Source organism: Mytilus galloprovincialis, chromosome 8, assembly GCF_965363235.1.
Source record: "Mytilus galloprovincialis chromosome 8, xbMytGall1.hap1.1, whole genome shotgun sequence".
In the NCBI taxonomy this organism is placed as follows: Eukaryota; Metazoa; Mollusca; class Bivalvia; order Mytilida; family Mytilidae; genus Mytilus; species Mytilus galloprovincialis.
The window spans coordinates 96,438,538-96,460,326 of record NC_134845.1 but is presented as its reverse complement, the minus strand read 5'-3'; the positions used below and the strand labels follow the sequence as shown (position 1 = coordinate 96,460,326).

At 34.9% G+C, this 21,789-nt stretch overlaps 1 protein-coding gene across 1 annotated transcript; it reads left to right on the top strand.

Moving 5' to 3' along the window:
• The first annotated feature begins 8,607 nt into the window (after positions 1-8,607).
• Positions 8,608-20,629, top strand: LOC143042890 (uncharacterized). Its single transcript, XM_076215393.1, has 2 exons — positions 8,608-9,166; positions 15,132-20,629. The coding sequence occupies exons 1-2, from the start codon at positions 8,924-8,926 to the stop codon at positions 17,247-17,249; spliced, it is 2,361 nt and encodes a 786-aa protein (XP_076071508.1). The 5' UTR covers positions 8,608-8,923; the 3' UTR covers positions 17,250-20,629.
• The last annotated feature ends 1,160 nt before the right edge of the window (positions 20,630-21,789 follow it).

The window sequence follows — 21,789 nt, the reverse complement described above, 5'->3', positions numbered from 1 at the left end:
TTGCAACGTTTTCTCAAACACGTCTCCCCAGTTTTCCGTGTCGAAAATGAGATTTTATATGTATAAAGTTTCAGGATATAATACATGTACTAATTTTGGCGAATTTTCCCGTTTATGATTTATACAGAAATTATTTCCTATCATAAAATTTAACTAATGCTAATTACTAAGTTACAATGTATTGGTTTTTTAAAGTTCATTTTTCATCGAAATGTAATGTACGTGTTGCTCATGGTGTTAGATTCTACGTCTCAAGAGGTGAAAACTAATTTTTTTTATTATCTGCATATAATTCGGTATTTATCTGATAGTTTGTAAATCATACACGACTACTATGTTGTGATGACTCTTGACAAACTTATAGTATTTCATTTCCCCCTATTTTAGTTTTTTTAGGCAATATGCATTTCAATTTTACAAATAAATAAAAGGCCTCAAAGTATTTAGTTTTATCAAGGATTATCTTTCATGGTTTATACTAAATGACGTCACGAGCGGAAGAAGTCAAGACTATAATTGTTGGTGTCGTTCCTGTTGCTCAATATAAATTCTTGGGAAGGGTTTTATGAACTTTTCTCTCCTTTCATCGTCTTTGTTTGGGTTTTATGAACTTTTCTCTCCTTTCATCGTCTTTGTTTGGGTAACTTTTCTCTCCTTTCATCGTCTTTGTTTGGGTTACTTTTCTCTCCTTTCATCGTCTTTGTTTGGGTTACTTTTCTCTCCTTTCATCGTCTTTGTCTGGGTTTTATGAACTTTTCTCTCCTTTCATCGTCTTTGTTTGGGTTTTGTGATGACATTGTAATAGTTCCTTTCGAATATCTCCTTGATTTTGTTCTCGGAACATTTTATTTATCGAGATGACATTAAATGAATTTGAGTTGTCTTTCTTCGATCATTCGGAAATATTTAAAATCTCATTGTATGATGTACATGTATAAAATTATTTAACCTATTATATTTTCTAACATGCATCATTCTGAAAGGAGGTAACATTTAGATTATTAACCCCACATTGAAAGGAGGATGTTGTTTAAAAAATCTCAACCTTTCGAAATTGTTCCTTTAAAAAAGTTTTCCATCAAATTACAATAAAGTGGCAAAAATCTGTAAAACACTTCTTCGTGTCACACTACATAATATTCCTGTTCACTTAACACCTGTGTACTCAAAAATAAGTAACATTTTATGTTCACGCATTTTGAGGATGAAACTCACACAAGAATAAAAATTGGTCTGTTTGTGACAAATGAATCGATTAAAGCAAAAGGTTAAAATAAGGTATGCACAAAGTATAAATGAAAAATAAGTTCTAAGATTACACTAGCTGCTTCGTTAAAGAGAAATTATCATGGTATCGCTTATAATTGAAACATTTTGTATTAAAGCAATTTTGAATGAGAATACATATGAGAGAGGGGTTTGACTTGACAATAAAACTTTCAAATTTTGAAACCTGTCTAGGATTCTGGTAAATTTTGAAATTATAAAGAATCTAGGGTTTCAATTTCCTCTGGAAAAGTTGACCCAAAATGGATTAGGCTAATTGTTTAGGTACTTTTTGAACAAATAGGTCTTAATTAGTTCTGTTTCATATATCTACCATGGGAATATAAAAGAAAAAAACCTTATAATCTACTGTCGGGCATTGAACCATGCTCCCAGGAACATTTGAGCAGCTTAATTAAAACATTAAATGACATCTCCTTCAGTGACGTGGGTTTGGACTTAAAAATAGGAAGTTACTGGCAAGCAAGAAAAACTTTTCTAATACTATAGTCTAGAAGTTAGCCAATCTAATTAAGATGTAGTTCTCTGATTTCGTTATTCGTTATACTCGTCTGTACGAGCAGGCGAGGTCTGGTTTTTAATCAGATTAGAAGTTTTTATTCAGTGTCCTCTTTCACTCTTAATTTTTTATTTTCAATAATATAAGATAAGATAAGGTATATTAAGATAAGATATATTTTATTTCCAATAGTGGACCCATTACAGGCATAATTAGTACATTGATTTTTTTATCACACAATTGCAATAGACAATAAACATAAATAAAAATAGAAATACGTTTGACAAAAAACATGTAAATTGAGTTAATAATACATATAGTCACATATCAAAACCTGTATGTTTGGTGATTATTGACCATGCACCAGAAGCAGCATCACATCCATTATAAAAAAAAGCTTTTGAGTGAAGTCCTTCGTCGTGGCTAATGCATATGAGCAAATAGTATTGTTGTTCATATGCAGGAGTCACCAAGGGCAGGTGCTTAAAGGACACTCAAGCCTATTCAATGTATATAAACTCATCATAGATACCAGGACTAAATTAAGTATATACGTCAGATGCGCGTTTCGTCTACAAAAGACACATCAGTGACGCTCGAATCCAAAAAAGTTAAAAGGCCAAATAAAGTACGAAGTTGAAGAGCATTGAGGACCAAAATTCCTAAAAGTTTTGCCAAATACAGCTAAGGTCATCTATGCCTGAGGTAGAAAAGCCTTAGTATTTCAAATAATTCAAAAATTTGTAAACAGTAAATTTATAAATATAACCATAGCAATGATAATTCATGTCAGCACAAAAAGTGCTGACTACTAGGCTTGTGATACCCTCGGGGAAATGAAACTCCACCAGCAGTGGCATCGACCCAGTGGTTGTAAATAAACTCATCATAGATACCTTGCACAAAAGTCGGGATACCCCCCTTTTTTTTTTAACTCCTTTCACCGTTCTAATTGTACACGTTCTTTATAAAGAAAGAAAGCTGTCTATAGTGCGTATTTGACCCTACTGAAGAGATGGACCCCCAGAAACACCGTTAGGATTATACAAATTAAGTGTTGCTATACCTATTGCTTACAATAAGAGTGTTTAAGATCATCTACCCACTGATAAGTTATAATAACTCGTATGCAGCATTGACAAGTTGTGTTAATATCATTGTGGTGTCCTAAGGTATCAAAACATATCCATGGGTAGTTGATCTACCGGCGAGACAACCAATTATAAACACAGTTATTTTCTCCCTTACTTTTAACATTTATCATTTTCAATGTTACTATCAGTCAATCATCTTTGGTGCACGTGTCATCCAAGTAAAGAAATAAACACGTAATGTAAACGTCTTGACGGAGATCAAAAGTTAACGATTGGATTATGGTATACCCTAAGACCTCTTTAGAAGATAAAGACGCATACATATCACGTTACTGTTTAATTTGATCGCTCCGATTGAGATGGGTTTGGAATTTATTGAAAAAAATTAAAACGCAAATACGTGATTTTTCGGGAGCTATGTCATAGATTATAACGAGTCTAGCCAGTAAACAGATAAGAGAGTGATTTGTTGAGCTTTTCTCCTGTTTCGGACACATACAAGCAAATTTCATTTTCGTATTCAACTTTATGGTTGACAACAAAATATATTCTCACTACCAAGGAGGTTGTATAAGACTCGTACATCGTCCTTGTCAATTGCATGCTTTTAAAGACTCCAAATTTGGAGATCTGACATATAGCTAAATTTTAGACGAATTACATTTATATTTAGCTTCTTTATTTCGTTGTGATATCTTTGAAATGGTATAAACTGTCTCTATTGTGAGTCGTTTAAATATTACACAAAGGACATTTTTCATTTTAACGATTTATACATAACGTATATCTAACACCTGTACATGTCTGTGAAATATGAGATCTTATATCTCCACGATCTTAAAGAAATAAGTCATTGATAAAATTACACATAGTGTTTAAGATTTTTAGGTGAGCATTATCTTTGAAGAAAATTTAATTATGCTGACCTGTCTGAAAAGTTATCGCTTTACATAATATTGATCTATTTGTCTAGATCTTGAGTAAAAAGAGTCAATAAAACCAAACATTTGTATACATTTGTATGCAGTTATACCTATTTTTTCCAGTGACTTTTTTTTTCCGTTTACCCGATATTTATATCTTCGACGTAGGTGCCACTTAACCCTCAGACATATCCATGATAACGCTATATATGCCACTTAACCCTCAGACATATCCATGATAACGCTATATATGCCACTTAACCCTCAGACATATCCATGATAACGCTATATATGCCACTTAACCCTCAGACATATCCATGATAACGCTATATATGCCGCATTAACATACGGGTAGGTGCCACTTAACCCTGACACATATCCATGATAACGCTATATATGCCCCATTAACATACGGGTAGGTGCCACAATACACTAGATACCGCAAGACGATATGTGCCACATTCCCATAGATTCCGCCCTTCAATTAGTACCGGTTTACCACTTTGTGCCACAGTACCGTAGATCCTACACTGTCATAGGTGCTGTATTACCACTAAGTGTCACATTACCAGAGATGCCGCACCACCATATGTGATGCGTTATAACTAGGTTCTTATAAACCTATAGACGCCGGGCTACCATAGATGCCACACTGCCATAGATGCCGCATAATCACTCGGTGTCACATTAATCTAAATGTTGCATCACCACAGATGCCCCATTTTCACTTGGTTGACCATATAGATACCGCACTACTATATAGGTAATACATTAATACTTGCTGCAAAATTACTCTAGACGTCGCACTACCATAGGTGCCACATTACTCTAGACGTCGCACTACTGTAGGTGCCACATTACTCTAGACGTCGCACTACTGTAGGTGCCACATTACTCTAGACGTCGCACTACTGTAGGTGCCACATTACTCTAGACGTCGAACTACAACAGGTGCCACATTACTCTAGACGTCGCACTACTGTAGGTGCCACATTACTCTAGACGTCGCACTACTGTAGGTGCCACATTACTCTAGACGTCGCACTACTGTAGATGCCACATTACTCTAGACGTCGCACTACCGTAGGTGCCACGTTACCCTAGACGTCGCACTACCGTAGGTACCACGTTACCCTAGACGTCGCACTACCGTATAGGTGCCATATTATCCTAGATTCCGCTCTACCGTAGGTGCCACATTACTCTAGACGTCACACTACTGTAGGTGCCATATTACTCTAGACATCGCACTACCGTAGGTGCCACATTATTCTAGACGTCGCACTACAACAGGTGCCACGTTACTATAGACGTCGCACTACCGTATACGTGTAGGTGCCATATTATTCTAGACGTCGCACTACAACAGGTGCCACATTACTATAGACGTCGCACTACCATAAGTGCCACATTACTCTAGACGTCGCACTACCGTAGGTGTCACAATACTCTAGACGTCGCACTACCATAGGTGCCACATTACTCTAGACGTCGCACTACTGTAGGTGCAACATTATCCTAGACGTCGCACTACCGTAGGTGCCACATTACTGTAGACGTCGCACTGCCTTAGGTGCCACAATACTCTAGACGTCGCACTACAAATTGGGTGCCACAGTAAACTAGATGTCGCACTATCGTAGGAGCCACATTACTCTAGACGTTGCACTACCGCAGGTGTCGCATTATCCTATAGATTCCACACTACCGTAGGTGCCACATTACTCTAGACATCGCACTATCGCATGTGCCACATTCCTCTAGACGTCACACTACCACAGGTGCCACATTACTCTAGACGTCGCACTACCGTAGATGCCATATTATCCTAGATTCCACACTACTGCAGGTGCGGCATTATCCTGGATTCCGCACTACCGTAGGTGCCACATTACTCTAGCACTACTATAAGTGCCAAATTGTGCTAGACGTCCCACTAACGTAAGTGTCACATTACTCTCGACGTCCCACTACCATAAGTGCCACATTACTCTAGACGTCGCACTTCTGTAGGTGCCTTATTATCCTAGATTCCGCACTAGCGTAGGTGTCGCATTGCTCTAGACGTCGCACTGCCGTAGGTGCCGCATTATCCCAGACGTCGCACTACCATAGGTGACACATTACACTAGACAGCGCACTATCATAGGTGCCACATTATCCTAGACGTCGCAGTACCATAGGTGCCACATTATCCTAGACGTCGCACTACTGCAGCTGCCACATTATCCAAGACGTCGCACTGCCGCAAGTGCCACATTACTCCAGAAGTCGCACTACCGTATATGGTGCATTACGATACATAGGAATAAGAAGATGTGTTATATGGGTGCCAATGAGATAATTTATCCAAATCACAATTTGTAAAAAGTAATTTAACTATTATACATGTTTGTCAATCTACGGCCTTCAACACGGAGCCTTGGCTCACATCGACCATGCTAAAGAGGGTCTGAAAATGACTAGTGTATAAAATCCTTCACACAGAAACGTTCTTTTCTATATTTGATATATGTGTGTCAGGCTGTATGTGCTTAAGTTTGATCCCCTGACCAAGATCGAAGCTAACGTATTTTTTTTTTTATCTGGATCCGTACTTATTTAGTTTTGAGGGTTTTTTTTTAATTTATTATTATGCTTAATAAAGTCTTAGAAATGTTTAATATTATTTGTTTTAATAATTTACATTAATTGATAGATAGATAGATAATTTTATTAACCAATCATGGTGCCCAAAATTTGAGCTATACAATCAAATGAATTACAAAATAAAGCACAGAAAATGATTAGAATGTGTATGTTTATTATCTATATGTTCATACTGTAGTACATGCTTATTTTAAATTTTAAATCCTGCTATTTATTATTCTAGTTTACGTATGCATTATTAAAAACGACCATATTACATAATATATGAAAACCGCTAATAAATCAAACTTTGGACCAACTTCCAATCCTGATAAAAATTGTTTGATAGAAGTATATGTCTATTCGAAGTTACTGGCTTTCGTTCAGAATATGATTGTATTTTTGCCAGAAGTTTTGTTATGATTGCCTTACATGTATTGTACTATAATTTCTTGCTTTGTAATATCAATTTATCCAATGACAATCGTTCTTTAATTGAATTGTGACAATTGAGAAAAACAACATTCATTGATTGCATGTTTAATGTTATGTATTTATATGCTTGGCAAGCATTGATTACAATTGTCCACCTCCTTTTCCCATTTGAAATTAGACCAAATCTGAAAATCATGTTGACACATCTTCGGCATCACGGTCGTGCATTATACCTCATTATTACACCTCAGCATTACACGTCACATTATACCTCAGCATAACACCTCATCATTACACCTCATCATTACACGTCACATTACACCTCAGCATAACACCCCATTATTACACCTCAGCATTACACGTCACATTACACCTCAGCATTACACCTCATCATTACACGTCATATTATACCTCAGCATAACACTTCATTATTACACCTCAGCATTACACGTCACATTACACCTCAGCATTACACGTCACATTACACCTCAGCATAACACCTCAGCATTACACCTCAGCATTACACGTCACATTACACCTCATTACATCTCAGCATAACACCTCAGCATTACACCTCAGCATTACACCTCAGCATAACACCTCAGCATTACACCTCAGCATTACACCTCATCATAACACCTCATCATTACACCTCAGCATAACACGTCACATTATACCTCAGCATAACACCTCAGTATCGCACCAATAAATATCATAATCAATTCAAAAAACATATGTTATTCAACTTTTAGCCATTGCTTTATTTTATTTTTCAATGCTGCAAGCATATTTGAAACATAATGCGGTCAGAAACACGTTTGTGGAATTTTTCGAAGTTTTTATTTTAAACCTGGGACTATTAAACAAACATTTAATATATCTTGTCCAAAATGATAAAGGCCCACAAATCTATCGCTTCATTTGTTTTATCTAGAAGGTAAAACTGCAAGGAAAACCGTAAAATGATAAATTAAGAAATTTTTAAAACTAGAATCTGAAAGTCTATTTTGTTTCACTTTCAATTTTCTTTAACTCAACATAAATCTATAGTCTTTACAAATTAACGAAATAAAACCTGACTATAGAAATAACTGAGAACGACAACTTTCCCACTTAAAAGAAATTTTAAATCAAGACTTGAAATTGTCAGCACTGGGCAAAGTCCCTGCACTAGGTGACTCTATAAAGAAATCTTAAATCTTAAAAATGAGTTGCGAAAATAATAATATATATGTCCTTCAAAAGTAAAACTGTTGTATTATTATGTAATATTGTGTTATTTGACAGTTGTTTTTGTTTCCACCATATGCAAATGAACGGTAATTATAATTAATAGTCCATTAATAAGTAGTAAACGTTTAAAATAAATTTAAATGCATTTTTAAAAGCAATGTTAAATATCAAATGGAATACGTAATTTATTTAGATAATTATTACTTGAAAATAAAAATGTTTGTGTTTATTCACTATACAAATCTTTGTTTTGTTGTATTTAAAACTGTGTAATATTTAAAGTCTCACAACAGGGTCAGTTCTGGACAATTTATGTATTAAAGTAAACAAAAATTGAAGAGATTTTAAATAGAACTGTAAAGTAACATTATAAAACAGAGAGTAAAACAATACCGGTACTGGTTGTCCTTACAGGACATGTTTTAGTGTACGATCACTTCCTATAGGTAATGTTGACCCAGCTGATAACGTCACAATTCGATGAGTTCCCACACAACCTAACACCCCTTGTAATCAATGGATGGATCAGTCCAAAATAGAAAGCGTGCCGTAAAATATTAATCTGGAATATTGTACGGTACATTTGCTACACTTACGAAAGGAAATTACATAAAAAGTTATCTGTCTTATGAATTTACATTAATACATGTGCATAGTGTATTTGTATGATATTGATGTGTGAACAGTATGTAATACATTTGGGACGTAAACAAAGCGATCAATGGATCCGAGATAGTTGTGTATCGTTACTGTTAAAGGTCGCAGTGTGATTATTACGGGACATTCAGGTCTCGTAAGAACTTTACATACATGCATATAATATTATGGGGGATTTTTCCTCCCCCAAGCGGCGGGATGTAGTCGAGCGCTTGAGGAGGCGATTCGATATTTACAGAAGACATCAAAATAAATCTGCAACCAGATATGACAATACTATAAATAGCTTATATGAACGTGAAAGACAAGAAACTTTGTTGTTACGTGAACGGTGGCTACAGAGTAAAGCAAAAAAGGCTTCTAAGACTAAAAAGGACAGTTCTGGAGAGCATAGGAATTTAGGGCTTACGGTAAGTCTCACTATTTCTATTGATTGCATAGTATTTCCCTGTGACCCCAATGTTGACATTTTGTTGAATGGGATTGACCGAGTCACGTGGCCACACGATACAACTGACCAATGGTAACTAACCTTAAAGATCAAATGTTGTTCAATTAATTAAAAACATAGTGTACCCTAGAGGCGTAAATGGATATTTGTCACCTATAACAGAATAATCTAGCCAGTTTATTTTTAGTACAATTAAAATGTACATTTGTGTACCTATTAATTGACACGTGTTTGACCTGATTATTAAGTTGCAGTAGAATAAAAGATAAGACATTTTATTTATCATCAGTATACTACTATTTTTTGATTGTGTTGTAAATTTTATAATCCAGGAGAAACCCTTCAATACTAAAATGTAATAACTGATTTATTCCTCTTTTAAAGTTTTCTAGCCTATTGCAAATATTAAATGCACACAGCTTTACCTTTAATAGATTTACAATTTCCCTAGACCTATAGCTAGATCAAGGAAAACAATCAACAAAACTAAATTAGAAAACTCTTAAAGACATTTGTCAAATGTTTGTATAAATTTGATAATTTCACATTTTAAATGATGTGGACAACTTTTAAAGTTTTAACATGTTTAATGACATGTATTTAGACAAGGGGGGGGGGGGGGGGGGGAATGCTCCACCCTTGTAATCTGTTCAGTTTTGTGACAAGTTACATGTATATTTTGAAAAAAATGTATAAGATAATAATAAACATGGAAATGTCAAATTAATAGATACAATGAAATAGATAAATAATATTAATAAATACATGAAATAAATAAATAAGTAGGTAAATAAATAAAGAAAAATACATAAATAAATTAATTAACTAATAAATTAAAAAAAATAAATAAATAAAAAAAATAAGAAATTAAAAAATAAATAAATTAATTAATAAATATACATGTACATAACAAAAATATAAAAAAAAATACAAATAATGCATAATTATTGTTAAATTTTCAAAATCGTTTCACTTTCAAAAAAACTGGTCAGTAATCATGATTATTAATAATTTTATAACACTATTTCATTTGTCAGCAGGACATTAAGCCTAATTTTTAAGTAATTTATTTTCAGTAAGATGTACCCTTAGTTAGTCAGAAAAATGACTAGCCAATAGAGCAAACAATAATTCCTCAACCATAAAATCAAACTGATTAATGGGCATCTGTAGTTGAAAGGTTGCATGGCAAAATGTTTTTTCAAGCTCAACTTACATTTATATAATACCTTGGCTGTCTGAGTCCTGACTGTCTTACCTTATATTGGATTTGATTTTTTGTGTTTTTACACAACTTTTTATTAGCACTCCTTTTGGGTTATTTCCTAGCAGCCAGTTTTTATTGGTGAAGGAAGCCAGGGAAAACAACTGACTTTCAATAGGAAAACTGACAATCCTAGTTAATTAAGATTGGAGTTGAGTGCACTCACATGAGCAGGATTGGAACTCACAACCTCAGTGTTGACTGCATGACATACATGTAACCAGTCCATGGGCCAAATCACTGACATTCTGCACCTATAAATCATGATTAGCACCTATAAATCATGATTAATCATTGTTAGTTGGCTAATTTTGTGTAATTTGTTCTTATTCTGATTTTTTTTATATAGATGAAATATCTGCCACTGCACACAAACAATCAAGAACAGGTTCTGTACATCATTTGATTTGACAGACTTTTGTCCAAGGAAATAGTTGGTCTTTCTAATATTAAAGTATCTGATGTCCGACACAAAGGGTGTCCAATAATAACCTGACATCTAATTAATATAATACAAAATATGTTGACCAACTAATAAATATCCTAATCTAATGTCCAACACGAGGAGTGTCCAATAAATACCTGACATCTAATGCAAGACAAAATATGCTGACCAACTAATAAATATCTTAATTTAATGTCCAACACAACGAGTGTCCAATCAATACCCCACATCTAATGTCAGACACAAAACTAAATACTACTAGCATGTTATATTCATACATATACATATTCATGGGTCTACAATCTGTCAATACCTGTAACTTGGCATTGCACAAGGTCATGTTTTTCTCTGGCTGTTTATGAGTCTTTAAACTAAATCCATTGGATGTTAGATGTGCACGGATTGATAGTTTAGTCTTAGATGCATGATTTTTTTATTAGTTGTTAGTGGCTTTGAACTCAGCTGTCAGATAACTGCGAGTACTCTCAGATCTGTTCATTGTGTCTTTTTGTGTCAGGATGTATAAGTATCCGGCCACGTCCACTTGTACTTTTGTCCATCTGATGAGTTAAGCCTTTTTCAACTGATTTTTATAGTTCGTTCTTACATGTCTTATGTTGTACTGTTATACCACTGTTCCAGGTTAGGTGGAGGGTTGGGATCCTGCTAACATGCTTACCCTGCCATATTATTTATGTATGTTCCTGTCCCAAGTCAGGAGCCTGTAATTCAGTGGTTGTCATTTTTTTATGTGTTACATATTTGTTTTTAGTTCATTTTTTTTACATAAATAAGGCCGTTAATTTTTCTCGTTTGAATTGTTTAACATTGTCTTATTGGGGCCTTTTAGGTGTCCAATAAATACCTGATATATAATGTCAGAAACAACAGGTGTCCAATGAAAATATGATATATAATGTTAGACACAAAGGATGTCCAATAAATACCTGATCTCTAATGTCAGACACCAAGAATGTCCAATAAATACCTGATATCTAATGTCAGACACGAAGGATGTCCAATAAATACCTGATATCTAATGTCAGTTACAAAGGATGTCCAATAAATACCTGATCTCTAATGTTAATACCTGATATCTAATGTCAGACACGAAGGATGTCCAATAAATACCTGATATCTAATGTCTGACTGTCTGACCCAAAGGGTGTCCAATAAATACATGATATCTATTGTCCATGTTGTCAGACAGAAAAGGTGTCCAATATAAAATACTTGACATCTAACGTCAAACTTAACGGGTGTCCAACAAATACCTGATATATAATGTCCGATACAAAGGATGGACAATAAATACCTGATATATAATGTCTGATACAAAGGGTGGACAATAAATACCTGATATATAATGTCCGATACAAAGGTTGGACAATAAATACCTGATATATAATGTCCGACACAAAGGAAGCTGGTCCCTCAATAAATACCTGAAATCTAATGTCTGACACAAAAGGTTTCCATGAAATACATGACTTCTAATGTCTGACACAAAGGAAGTCCAACGAAGAATACCTGAAATATAATATTTGACCCAAAGAATGTCCAATAAATACCCTATATCTAATGTCCGACACAAAAGGTGTCCAATAAATACCTGATATCTATGTTTGACATAAACATGATAAAAGGTGTCAAATAAAGACATGACATCTAACATGTCTAATGCCAAAATAAAAGAAGCTGGTCAACCAATATATACCTGACATTTGAGATCAGACACATATGACGCTGATCCACCAACCAATATATACCTGACATTTGAGATCAGACACATATGACGCTGATCCACCAATATATACCTGACATTTGAGATCAGACACATATGATCCACCAAAAAATATATATAATTTCAGACAAAAAGAATGTCCAATTAATACAAATGTAATATCTGACATCTAATGGCACCTCTTTTAGATATAACTTTGATTATCATGTACATAGAGTTACATTGTACAATAAAATGGGGAGGGCAGACTATTTGCACGTTGATTGTGTAAGATTACAAACAACTTGTTCATTGTAAATGGATTAAATTTCACATGTTACATTACATATTTTATTGTTGCGATCGTCGAATATAACGTTTATGGCTCAATTAAATTAATTTCATAACATAATTGCTTCGCTTTAAAATGTTAAAGTTATTTAATACACCATACAAATGAATAGTCAGATTGTTAAATAGATCTCTTGGTTGCGTGTGAAAAGATAATGTATACGTGTACCTGTAAAAAAGGTCTCTCATACTAACGTGTATAGATCATGTACATTTATACACTATCATACCACACGCCAGTGTATACCGTCTATATTTGCTCTATCATACCAACATGTAGATCGTACATTTATACACTATCATTCCACATGTCAGTGTAGATCGTCTACATTTGCTCTATCATACCAGCGTGTATAGATCGAACATTTAATAGTACCAGCGTGTAGATACATTTTTTTAGTACATCTACTCTATCATACCAGCGTGTAGATCGTACATTTACTCTATCATACCAGCGTGTAGATCGTACATTTATGATATCATACCAGCGTGTATTTCGTACATTTACTCTATCATCGCCAGCGTGTAGATCGTACATTTACTCTATCATACCAGCGTGTAGATTGTACATTTACTCTATCATACCAGCGTGTAGATCGTACATTTAATAGTACCAGCGTGTAGATAGTACATTTACTCAATGATCATACATGTACACTGTACCAGTATGAAGATACAATATAGTACATTAATTCTATCTCACCAATTCGTAGATCGTACATCAGTATGTATACATGTAGATCATACATTTCTCAATGATCATATCAGAGTGTAGATCGTTCATTTACTCAATGATCATACATGTAACAGCGTGTAGATTGTACATCTACCCAATCATTCCAGCGCGTATAGTACGGTCGCCAAGTACATTTGTACTAAATCCAATAACGTACTCGTCAAGTACAGGGGAGCCAATCTTATAATACAATTGATTTATTTTTACTTTTTGTCTATTTATCACAAAATCCTAAAAATGAAAAATAATTCCGTTTTATTTCCGGCCTTACACAACTAGATCTATATGCTTTTCCTGTTTACAGATTCCGAACCTAAAGTGTATTGACTTTCGCCAGTTTAAAATTATGATACTGTAGCTTACTAAACGACCATTTCAAATGATTTCATGCATATTCATGAGGACGCGGAGAAATTAATTATAATAATGCGATTGGCTGCATGGCGACTGCCTCTATGATAAGGATATGTTGACCGTTCTTAAACGGTAGCCGATCGTAACCCTCTGACGGAAAACCGGGGACCTTTCTTTATATCCAAACCGTCACATCTGTTTCATCGGAGCTTGCCTATCAGGGGTGGATCAAGCAGTTCTGTTTAGGGGGTCCAACTATATGTCCTCAATCAAATGCATTGAGTGTAAAAAAAAAGCGGGGTTCAAACCCCTGGAATCCCCCCTCCATTTTTTTTTTATCCACCACTGTCTCATTATACTTCTACTGCACCTCTACTTTTTAAATCGAAAACTAAAACCTTTCTTGGGCTTTTTTTCTACATATTATATTTAAACATTGAAAATAATCGAACTTAATTTTTTAATTATTTCTGAGTGGAGAAAAAAAATCCTCGAATTTTATGTATTTACTTTGCATGTGATATATATATATGTCCTTTTTAAATCGGTGTTTTTATATATAAATTAAATGGAATTAAAAAGATAATTAAAAGCATCGAAGAAAGAGGTTTGTTACTTGTTATGTTGAGGTCCCGTATGTTGAGGTCCTGGCACCGAGAATCAATAGCGTTCCTTTTCAAAAATGTTAATTATACAAGTGTCTAATATTGTCAGTATTTCAGTATAAAGCAATACAACTGCAGGTCAATATGACTTTACTCTCTCTCCATCTATACCGGGTATATATGAATGGCATATATTTAAGCGTACACGTATAGTCGAACACTTTACATTTTGATAATAACTAAGTGTCTTTTTGTGGTTAACTGTGTAGAAATTAAAGACCAATGTCTCCTCGTATTGGATATTATATTCCCCAGAATTAACCCACTATTCTGTAGCTTTGATAAATTACCCTCTGATGATGGAAAGAAATCGAAGAGAATGAAAGCCAAATTAGTTGAATTTTGATTAATTTTGTTGATTAATTCATTTTGTTCTGTCTTTGTAGAAATTACTCAAGAAAAAGATCGATAGTAGCCAATCAGAGAGTCAGAATCTTGACACTAGTGCGTTCGATTTTGATGAGTCGGACACCATTACTACACAGAAAACGGTTAAAGGTGGATCCGGAGTCGACGTGTCTGTTCGCATTGTTCAGGAAATCACTGGCGGAAACTCCCAACAAGTACAAACAAACGTAGCCGTTAGTACTACAGTCAAAACACACATAGAATCGAAAGATAAGCCATCAACTAGTGTCGAAACAAGTACAAAGTTTGAGTGTAAACAAGAACCTTGTGATGACATTCCTGGTATACATTCTAATAAATCTGATATAAGTCACACTGGCTCAGAAATCCTTGATCAAGAAGAGCTGGAAGAAATATTAAAAACAATTGAAAAAGATGAAAGTAAATTAAGTGACGAGATTTTCGAAGAATTACAAAAATTTGACCAAATTTACAGTAAAGTGTCCCAAGAGGATAGTAATGACTCAAGTATGTTTGGCAGTATGACCGGAAGTTCTCCAGGCTTACACAAACAGCCTCCTTATGATCCCGGAAGTGCTGGGAATTCCGGAAATATGTTCGAGAGTCCACCTTCAAATCCAGTAAGAACGCCACCCGTCCCATTTAGACAACCGGGGGCAATAACTACTATGACTGAAACTGGTCCTGCAGCTGAAACACTTAAACAAATGGCTGCTCAACATCAAAGCAACCAACATCACGGGGGCTCACAGTATAAACAATTCAATACACACATTCAAGAGGGGAACTATACGAATCAGTACCCTCCAGCTATGGACACGTCTTACGGATATAGTAACCAACAGAATATAAGCAATATGAGAAACGGTAATGTTGTTTATCAGGAAGGAAATCGTGACATGTATGCAGGAACGAAACCATTGACTCACTATCCGGGGGTAGCAGGAAACCCCACGCCTTCTTCCCTACAACAATTACAAAATCAGGTTCAGTCTTTCAGTCAAAGTCCTCAGATGGAGATAACACAAACACAACAGATGCACGTTAGTGACGGATCACGGAGACTACAAATGTCTCAAACACAACAGATGCACATGCGTCAACCGCCACAAAACATATCAATGTCTCAGCATCAGTCATTTTCAATGCCGAACAACATGGCACAAAGGCAGTCACCGGGTTACATGAATGAGCAAATGAAAATGCAGCAAATGTACCAAGAAAAAATGAGACAGGAGCAACGTCATCAAAGCATGCAGGCGGCGCACATGCAACAATTCATGAGACCTCCACCCGAATATAAACAATCGGAGGGATACTCCGCTAGTAGACAAAACCCCTTACAAACAATGCAAGACATGGTCGAACAAACAAACACCATGCAGACTTCTGGATATGGAAGTGTCAAAACTGAAAACACACCTCATATCCAGAATGGCATGATGCAATCTGCTCAAATGGCCGCCATGCAGCGAGGACCTTCTAGCTCAACGATTAATACGGGGCCAGTTATATCACAGAACGATGCAGGGTATCATATGCCACAAATACAACGTCAACAGTCGTACCCGGGGGGTATAGACTCTTCGTTAGTTCGTCAAAATCGTCAAAATGGACATGGGTACACGAGTGCTATAATGCGAAACCAGAGACCTCCGAATGTCAATGTTGGACCAGATGGCTTAAATATTTCACAACCCCGTACACAAGAATGGCCTCGTCACATGATGCATGGAACTATGAACGGAATGGCCAGACCGCAAAATCCCAATATAATGTATAACAACACATATGCAGGCCAAGCTGGAACAACTGTGACTAATGTTAATCAGACAAGGCCTATGCAGATGACGGCATTGCAATCTCAAGCTATGATGCAAAACAATGCGCAGGCACAACACATGATGATGCAACAACAGGGCATGCAGATGTCTCAAAGAATGGCAATGGCCAATCAAAACAACTCTAGCTTTAATCAGCGTCCACCACAACAAGATGACTTCATGAACATCTTAGATAGTGCTTCTCAAAGCGGCAATTCCGATTACATAGATAATATGGCTGCACAAAGTACAGGTGTCAGCAGTGATGCTGCTTGGTTGGATGAAATTCTAAGTGGTAACCGGGACTTGTGAATAAATGTGGATATTCATATTCATAGAGTTTAATTTTACGCGAAATCATAAAACTTAACCACTGCGAGAAATATTTAAGGTTCATCTCAGGAGTTACTTGTACATATTAGGTAGAGACTTTAAGAATTGTGGGTAATTAAACAATGCGAAATAAGTATTCATGTGTGACGGAATTGTGTCGCATAATACGCATATATCCATTACTGTAAAATGACTTCGTACACCTTGAGATGGTTTGTGATAATTATATAAGTCAAAAGTACTTAAGAAACCGGAGACTACCTCGAAGTGTGTATATCTTTGTAGAAGATAAGTTTCTTATTACTTTTTATCACAAGAATGTTGAATCAGGGAAAATTTAAATCAAATGAAACGTAGAAAACAGATAAAGGCCACATCAAATTGATGTTTTGTTATTATCAGTCATATAAAGGCCACAATAATGAAATACATGTTTTGTGACTTCAATGAAATTTTGTTTGTGTGTGTGAAGGGACATGTAACCTTAATCATGTTAATGTTTCTCTCAATGACACACAGATTTACACCTATTGATGAATGCATTTATTCCACGAATCTGAGTGTAGAGAGATGTAGACTGGAAACAAGGTGTCGTCTGTTTTCATGGTATCACAATATAAAACTCCAATAACTCTTTGAAATTAAACTGTCAAACGCTGTGAAAAACTTTGTGTTTCTTTACAAATGGGTAAAAATAATAGTACGCTTTAATTAATTTGCATTTTTTTGGTTCCAACATTTTTATTTTTTTGGGGGGTTGAGGGTGACATTTATCACGTTTATCATTGTAATTAAATTCTTTCAATTTATGTGAAAATAGATAATTTTGTTAAAGAGAAATTCTTATCATGATTGATAATTTGTACACAACAATTAAAATATTGGTGTTTAACAGTTAAAAATTTATTTTCCTGTGGCCTCGGCAGATTTTTAGCTTGTATTATATGTAAAGGAATTATAAGAAAAAAGATGGGGACAATTTCCTCTGATTTTTGTTTACACATGATATCACTTTTGTAGATAGATGAAACATATATATGTCATGCTTGTTGAATTTATGCAGAATTTACCCAAAAAATCACATAATTTGATATTCGGAAAGCACAACTTTAGAAAAATTGCTTGATGTGTGAGAAATAATTTGGTGCTCAACAAAAATTGATAGAATGAGGTCTTAGTCTTTATATTTTTAGAAATCGAGCAAATTGGTTGATATTGTGTTTTTTCTAATATCGGCAGTTAAGTGAGTTAACCATTTATAACATCGTATATGCTACACCAAACAGTCATTGTGGTCTTTTTTGAATAGACTGTATGAATTTTGCTCATTGCTGAAGGCCGTGCAATTACCCATGTCTACTCAGTATGGACTCTACTGGCATTGGCAATCAGGCCATAAAAAAGAATAGGTTTGTTTGCCCAAACGCTACCTACCCAGAAAAAAGCTGCCTACTCAAATTCTTTTATTGTCCTGATTTGAAGAAGTTTTTTTTTTAATCAAATAGGCATGAAGACTAATAAACACCTGATACTTCAATTTCTCTTTTTGAAAAAAAAAGAAAATGCCTACCTACCTACCCACTGTCTCAACCTTTGGGTAGGGTTTGGGCAAACCAAAATATTTTTAATTGTGGCGTCCTACCACATCTTATTTTATACTTTATCGGTAAACACATACGAACTATTTTGCGATTCGCGGTTTCGTTGTATTTGTACATGTGATTTAAACGAGGAAAATAAAAAGCCTTTCATATGAAAACTGAAATTTGATGGTTGAGTTTGATAGATATTTTAGTAAACAGCGACGGTGACGGTCTGGTCGAATTCAACAAGCACTTTTGAGATATATCCCATGTGAACATCACACAATGATCATAATGGTGGGACAGCTTTCATCAAAATTATCTGCAAGTGACTGACACTAAAAAAGTGAAACAAATTCAAGGGAAATTGAATCTTTATCATTTGGTTGAAATATTCCACATTTTATATAACATTGTTTTAGTTTTTATCGTACGTTTCAGAGAGTTGTCGATCTCGTAATTTTTATACATGTAGATAAATTTCAAACTGTATTTATTTTTTAAAGCATTTTTTCATTCTGTACAAAGAACATGTAATCATTTTGAATTTATTTAATAGATTTTAGTATGTATGGTTAATACCAATAGCAAAGATAGACTGTCCATGAAATGTATTCATCTAGCTTTTCTCTATCCATCGAAACCAAATCATCAGTTCAAGACGAACAAGGCTTAATTACATATAAATGTACAATATCGTAGAACAAGTACAGAATACACAAATGGAAATATTAAGAGTCGACAGGTCTTTTCACAAAGAATCTTACGTATAAAATTGAATATAGTTATAATAGAATGTATAGAGCTTGTGCGTTTATTATGCCTCGTGATATTAACGCCTGGTACTTTAGTCTTGATGTTTCGGCCTACCAAGTTAGCTGCTGGACAAACAATGATGTCTTAAGCCACCCTTAACTGCTGGACAAACAATCATGTCTTAGGCCATCCATAATAAGTTGTTGGATTGGTGTTTCTTACGTATACCCATGCCTTAGGCCATCCATAATAAGTTGTTGGATTGGTGTTTCTTACGTATACCCATGCCTTAGGCCATCCATAATAAGTTGTTGGATTGGTGTTTCTTACGTATACCCATGCCTTAGGCCATCCATAATAAGTTGTTGGATTGGTGTTTCTTACGTATACTCATGCCTTTTAGGGTTGGGGTGGTAGGTATGCTTCTTTTTTTTTACAACAACACGAGTTAAAGATTTAGACAAGAAAAAGACTTATGAAAAATATCGAAACGATTTGTGTCATAGATTTTTTTTTATGGTAAGCTGCTTTTTATGTTGATTGTTAGGCAACATTAAACCATTTTAATTTTATTATTGGCCTTAGTGTTGTCATAGTATAGAGATTCTGATCTAAATTGGGTGCGTCATTTTAATATCCGACCATATACAACTTACGTTAGAACTGATGATTTGTTTCAATGTATTTTCTTAAACGGGAAGAAAACAGTAAAATCGACAAACATTGTTAATATAGTGCGCTACTAACCAAAATCTAGAATTCGTCTGTCTTTGTCCGAATGTAAATATCAATAATAGATCGTATGGTTGATTCAGAGATTCGGGGAGGGTTTGGGAAATTATATAAATATCCTTTCATCATGGAATCAACACCTTTGACAGGAGTTTGTTATAAATGTTTGTCGTTCATTACTTGTACGCTATAGTAGATCATACATTTGTAATTGTTTATTTCCTTTTTGGAAAATCTAGATACATACTTGTTACATTTAAGTTTTTATAATTAAAATATTTTACAATATATATTGTGAGAATGTACATTGAATTGTGAGATATGTTTGATACTTGACAACATTACTTGTAGGAGTAGTTGTTATACCAACGAGACTTGTTATACCAACGAGACTTTACAATATATCACCAGCATTGTTGACCAACTTCTGGTTCTTTTAACCACCTCTACGTTCCTATGGTAGCTCGACAGTCGTGGGTTCGATACCCAGCAGTGTAAAATCAAAGTCTTGAAAATGTCAAGGTCACCATTCATAAAAAAATTAAAAGTATTTAGAAAAATGGTTTGTGGACGGAAAATAACTTAACTATATAAATGTAAAATACAGAAGACGAGAAAGAGCCTAGTGATTGAAGGGTCAATGTCAAGGTTGAAGGGCCAATGTCAAGGTTCCTGAGAAAGAGCCTAGTGATTGAAGGGCCAATGTCAAGGTTCTTGAGAAAGAGCCTAGTGATTGAAGGGCCAATGTCAAGGTAACTAAACGTAGATAAAGTTAAAACAATGGTATCTGGGTGGTGATCTTGGGTTTTAACTTGCTTTCTGGGAACTTTCACAAATAAACGATGGAACTCTATATATTTTATTGCCAACAGGTCAAAGATCACTGTTATTAAAAAGAAATGAAAAAGACTGGGACATGGTTTCTGGGCGGTAGCTCGAGTTGCTCTTTCTCGATTAGAATGAAAATGATAAATTTATACAGTGTGAAGATATATGAAAAAGAAAGAAGCCTGTTAACTTGGGGTCAACAGTTCAAGGTCACGCTTAATAAAGTTCGACAAAACCAGTTGTTAAAGTATGATACCAAATTATGAATTGTAACACGTTTGTCAGGGTGGAAAAATAGCAATTACATGACATAAATATAAAAAGTTGTGGTAGTAACACCAATAAGACTACTATCCACCAGAGACATAATGCTGTAGCAACTTTAGACAACAGAACGGCATTCAACAATGACTCGCAGTTAGCTAGAAATAACCCCGAAAGGACAAAATATATAACTGTTCAAACTAGAAAATAAATCATGTTTCCAAGACTATTATTTTTTTTCAAATCATGATCAGTTTGATAAGTTTCACGGTAAATACAAATACTCATTTTTTGAATCATTAATACCCTCTTAAAACTACAATAAATATTAGTGGAGGTTGGTGATTATCTGCATA